The sequence below is a fragment of the Zea mays genome, chromosome 6, assembly GCF_902167145.1.
Source record: "Zea mays cultivar B73 chromosome 6, Zm-B73-REFERENCE-NAM-5.0, whole genome shotgun sequence".
NCBI lineage: Eukaryota > Viridiplantae > Streptophyta > Magnoliopsida > Poales > Poaceae > Zea > Zea mays.
The window spans coordinates 160,373,058-160,378,711 of NC_050101.1; the positions used below are offsets into that span (position 1 = coordinate 160,373,058).

Below are 5,654 nucleotides of genomic sequence, written 5' to 3' on the forward strand. Positions count from 1 at the left end.
CTAAAAATCAATTTCTAAACTCATTTTCCCTATTTTCTTTATTTCCTGAACTGCGTCCCAAATTCCAGAAAGATCAGGGGCCAAGCTATAAATGTTTTTCTAGACTCAGTGAGCATACAGAGTGGACGGCGGGTTAAACACAAAAGACGTCTTAGTGGAAGTTGTATACAATTCAACATGAGTCACATTGGCTAGAGGTGGAAGGATAGACATTCTGCTCAATAGATCCAAGGTTCGATCCCTGAGCAGCCATGATTTGATTTTTTTTCTACGCGCGGAACGGGGAAGGGCAGAACGGCAGACTACTCTTACCTTCTTAATAAGTAGTATAGATAGTGGAAGTTGTATACAATTCAACATGAGTCACATTGGCTAGAGGTGGAAGGATAGACATTCTGCTCAATAGATCCAAGGTTCGATCCCTGAGCAGCCATGATTTGATTTTTTTTCTACGCGCGGAACGGGGAAGGGCAGAACGGCAGACTACTCTTACCTTCTTAATAAGTAGTATAGATATATATAGGATCAAAAGTTACACAAGCTCTTTGGCCCAAAACCTCAAAAAAGCATAGAACATCGATGAAGAGAGCTTAAGAAAAAACAGAAAGACTAAGCTTTAGAACTTATATTAGTATCCAAGGTTCGATCCCTGAGCAGTCATGATTTGATTTTTTTTTTCTGCGCGCGGAACGGGGAAGGTCAGAACGGCAGACTACTCTTACCTTCTTAATAAGTAGTATAGATATATATAGGATCAAAAGTTACACAAGCTCTTTGGCCCAAAACCTCAAAAAAAGCATAGAACACCGATGAAGAGAGCTTAAGAAAAAACAGAAAGACTAAGCTTTAGAACTTATATTAATACAATGCTCGTGAGTTACGACGACACACAATCATATTTTAAAAAAAGAGCCACTATAATTTCATTCCCTAATTTCATACATCCTCATTACCACCAACATTCAATCCTAATGCTTCCAATCTCCACCGACTCCCTGGCGGTCGTCACCAGCGTATGAGCTTCCTCCGCTCGCTAACAAACTCCTCGCCGCTCTTCTTGTCAGGAGGCGGCGCGAAGCCCATGGACACAGTGGGGGTGGCGCCATCGCTGATGCTGGTGGTGGAGGAGCCCGTGACGGGGAAGCTCAAGGGGTTACTTTGATCTCGCCAAGCAGGAAATCGACAAGGTCGCGTGCCTGAGGAGTGGGGGCTCCCCCGACGAGGCCACCTTTCACTTCCGCAACGCAATGTGAGTCATGCTCGAGGCCAAGGTCGTGTGCGTCCCTAGCGTCGTCTCCTCTAGGTGCGCCAACATTCACTTCCTCGCTCGAGTCATGGCTAGGACTCAGGGCGGTGACTAGGTAGGTTTGGATCAAGTGTTGATTAGAAAGAAACATAAGTTTTTTTGGAAAAATGTTGATGCGCAACGACGGTGGAAACATAAAAACTGATGCTTTATATAGTAGGGATGTGAGCTTACTTTCAGTCTATTTTGACCCTTTTATGGCAACAACTCTATACACCACCCATCTCTTAGGATGCAAACAAGACATCATCGAGGTAATCAGAGCCGGATCAGATCAAAAGACAATCAAGTGATGACATCACCGGTCCTCCGATGGCCATCAGCTAAATTTACACATTTGGACTTGTTTGTTAAGAGAAGACTGAAAGGCTTTAAAGGGGATTAAACCCCTTCCTAATTAAAAATTGAATAGAAGAGGTTTAATCTCTTTCGGTTCTTGTACAACTGAACAAGGAGGTAGGGCAACAAAAACATGAGGCAATCTTGTCAACACCTCAAAAAGAGGGAAAACGTCCGCACCATAAAAAAAATTAAAAAACGATAAGATAATTTTCACTATATTTATATGTTTATAGCACAAAACTTTACACACACGAGACAAGCACATACTTCACTGATACAACCTCAGAACAGGCTTTCGCCCAATCTCTTTCTCATGCATAGCACCATCCCAGTGGCATGCAGCCGCTTTGGACACGGGCACCGGCCGGCTCTTTAAGTGCACGGTCACTCTGTCCCCATATCTTGGCCGGTCGCCCAATCACACAACACGACTTGCCGTGCCGGGCCCGTACCTATACCTACGGGCCGGTTATTGTACGTGTGCCGGCCGATCTGTACACGTGTTTCTTTGAACGGCTTCGGTTGGCTTTAATCCATACCGATTTTAACTATTTCTACAATATTTTTGTATCCATATATTGTATCTGTAGTTGTGTGGCAGTTCAAACAGCTGACTTTAATCTAAGTGAACAACGAACGACTGAACGACTTGCTCATTACTCTGTAAAAAGAATGCCTCTGTTTAACAACTAGGAGTATGTACCTTGTATAGAGTAGCTGGTCATCGTCCTATGTGTTTTTTTTTCTTTCTAGCAAATGTCATGGAATCAACATATAGAGCTTCAAATGGAAGATGTAATTATAGATTGTCAATAAGTACGAGGCCCGCGAGCCCAACATGAAGTCCGCTATTTAGGCCCGATTCGAGCCCGGCACCGGCGGCGTGCCGAGCTCGTTCCGAGTTTTAGGCCCGTCAGACTAGCCCGAGCACGGCCCGTTTCTAAACGGGCTAAGACTCGACCCGTTTAATAAGACAAAACGTTACAAAAATTGCTCTATTTTTTATTTAAAGTCTATCGTTTATTTGTGAAATGTGTATTATTTGTAATATATGTTATTGTATTTAGTTATATCCTTCAGTTATGATTTATAAATATGTTCAATTTTTATGGTGATCTAATTTGAAGCTTGATTTATGCGTTGGCGAGCTAGAGTAAGCACGATGAACATTATCGGGTCGGGCTTAACAGGCCGGCCTGGCCCGGTTGAGCCCATATCGTGCCGAGCTCGTTCGGCGAGTTGAGCCTGTCAGGTAGCCCAACCGGGCCCGGCCCGACCCGAATAATTAATCGGGTCTAACTGTGCCGTGCTTCAACGGGTTCAGGCTGGATCGGGTCGGGTGGCCCGTTTGGTCATATGTAGATGTAATTACTAGCAGTAAATCCCATAAGGATCTGTGTACAGTTTGAATTGTTTTGTACTCCTGTAAAAGCGGAATGTAAAAAACTGAGGGAAAAGTTGTATAGTCCCTTTTGGATATATAGGTTAGCGCGCAGGCACACATGCCGGTCTAGTGGCGTGCAGCATGCAAACTTTCAGTTGTGATGTCCCCATACCACGGTCAGTACGTGAAGTGGTACTGCCCCTGCATGCATATATATACGGAACAAGTGGGCCAAAAACATATGGTCCACGTACGTACGGGTGCGCCAAAGATTCTTGCGCTCTTGCACTGTGGATGTGGTGGTGCCGCCATTTCCAAACGATCGAGCTCCCCAAACTATTTAATGGCGCCGGGACAAAACCGGCCAGCTGCCACACGGTAGGCCCCCCGGCCGGCTCTGCGCAGCCGCCCTGTGCTGTTGCATCCTCTCAAGAACTACCGGCCGTTAAACTAACGCCCTGTGCCCTGTGCGTCGCGACCGAGCTACGCGCCGGGCGGGGGTGCTCTCCAACTGGGCCGTGCGTGGACGCGACGCCAGCCGCGCGGCCAGGCAGAGGCAGCCAGCCCGTGGCTGGTCCGGCCGGCACTGGGGCTGCGCCGCTTCGCTGTCGCATCAATGTCGACCGCCCTACTTTGCGCGCTCCGGTTCCGCCGATGCCGATCGATCCCGGCGGCACGCCGGCACGTGCACGCTCGGGGACCATGCATCATGCATGCATGGCCAGGGGCCGGGGCCTCCCAAAACCGGCGGCCCGCGGCCAAAATCGCTAGGTCCCGCCCCGCCGCGTCCGTGCCGATGAGGCCGGCGTCCCTGTTCTCCGATCCCCCACAACGAGATCACGGACCGTCGGACCCCCCCACCTCCTCTTGAGCTGTTCATTCGCCGGCCGCCAGCCAGCGCCCTGAACGATGCAGTGCAGGCTCAACTCAAAAATGTGCTAGACCGCGCTTGGCCGGACCGGAGAGACATCCAGTGCTGGGCGCGATAAGACTTGTGTCTGTCTTCTTCTCCCGTCGTTGTGCATCTCTCATCTCTGTGAAGGGTACCGGCTTCACGTCGACCACATCGTTGTCGGCTCGGCAAGTTGCACGAACCGTTAGTTACCGAATTAGCTGCAGGGTACGTTTCTTTTGCTGCACGAATGTAGCTGGCTAGCTAGCTAGCGATCGATCAGTCTATATGTACCGCAACAAGCAAAATATATATATAATCAACCTGGATCAGGTACAACTATAAATCTCACAACACACGCACACACACGTACGGTTGCTGGCACACGAGTTACGACAACAGGCATGGTGATACACGCCGGAGCTACTGAGACGACCCAGATAATAGCGTCCGGCCGGCTGGTTTGCTTTGGTTTACCGTTTACCTCAGGCCGAAGGAGAAATGGCCGCCGGCGCTGCTGCTCTCGGCCGGCTCGCTACTGCTGGCGAACGTGAAAGAAGAGACGCGGCTGGAGGAGCTGCAGGCGCAGGCGGAGGCGGACGCCGCGGCCATGGTGACGACGAGGTCGACGAACGCGGTGACGATGGCGGGGTGGGTGTCCCTGCCGTTGGCGCCGAGGTACCACGCCAGCATCCTCTCGAGCCAGTCCCAGTCGCCCATGCCGTGCGCGGCCACCATCTCCTGCATGGAAGCCCGGAAGTCGTGGTACGGGTCGGCGGAGTCGAACGCCACCGCGACGCCATCAACGAAGGACGCCGCCGCTCGCGGCCGCAGGGCAGGCGCCGCCGGAGGCTTCCTCTCCAGGATGGAGCTGGACGGCCCGTGGGGCTCGAAGAGGAGGCGGTCGTCGGAGCGGAGCCCCCGGACGATGGCGTCCGCGAAGTCGTCGGCCGCCGGGGCCTCGGACTCGGTGGACTGGCTGTCGGACGCGCAGTCCACGTGGCGCGTCGTCCGCGCCGACGAGTTGGCGAAGGACGACTCCCCGGAGTCCAGGAAGAGGGACGCGATGGTCTTGGCGGTGGCGGATGGGGTCCGCAAGTACTGGCTCGTCCTTGGGTGCTTGCAGGACGGCCACATCCATGCCGGTGGAGGAGCGGCTGGCGGCGGTGACGGTTGCGGGGTGTCCTGGGCTGAGTTAGTGGTGGTGTACAAGAGGGAGCTGAAGGGTAGCCCCCTCACCATTGGCGTCAGCTCTGATGTCAACAGCGACGTGTGCAGCTGTGGCGCTGGCGTGAGTAGGAGCAAGCCGGCCCGGGGGATAAGAGGTAGAGAGGTGTGCTGGGGGCGGGGTAGTAGTAGTTTTCAAACGGATCGAGGGATTTATTTGGTTCAAGCCATGACGAAAAATCTTTTTCGTTCCGGGTTCCTTATGAACGGTCTTATCCGGGGTTCATTATGAGCGGTTGTACTTGTGTATGCTTATTAGTATATTTGGATTTTTTTTCATTCTATAAACTCTAGTTTTCTTGTTACGATTGTGTCAAACTTTGACCCAGAGATGGCCAAACGGGCCGCCCGGCCCGGCCCGGGCCCGGTGAAGCCCGGCCAAAAACCGGGCCGGGCCTGCTGTGCCAGCGGGCTTAATTTTCTGTCCAAGCCCGGCCCGCAGCGGGCCTAAACGGACCGGGCCGGCCCGTTTAGCACGAAAAAACGGGCCAAAAAGCGGGCTA

General features: G+C 51.9%; 1 protein-coding gene and 1 pseudogene across 1 annotated transcript; one reads left to right on the top strand and one right to left on the bottom strand.

The window, feature by feature from the left end:
• The first annotated feature begins 1,000 nt into the window (after positions 1 to 1,000).
• Positions 1,001 to 1,428, top strand: LOC111589525 (uncharacterized; annotated as a pseudogene).
• Positions 1,429 to 4,213: 2,785 nt separating this feature from the next.
• Positions 4,214 to 5,322, bottom strand: LOC100286126 (uncharacterized). The gene is given in 1 exon segment (NM_001159014.1): positions 4,214 to 5,322. A coding segment is annotated over 1 exon segment (762 nt). The 5' UTR covers positions 5,167 to 5,322; the 3' UTR covers positions 4,214 to 4,404.
• Between the last annotated feature and the right edge of the window lie 332 nt (positions 5,323 to 5,654).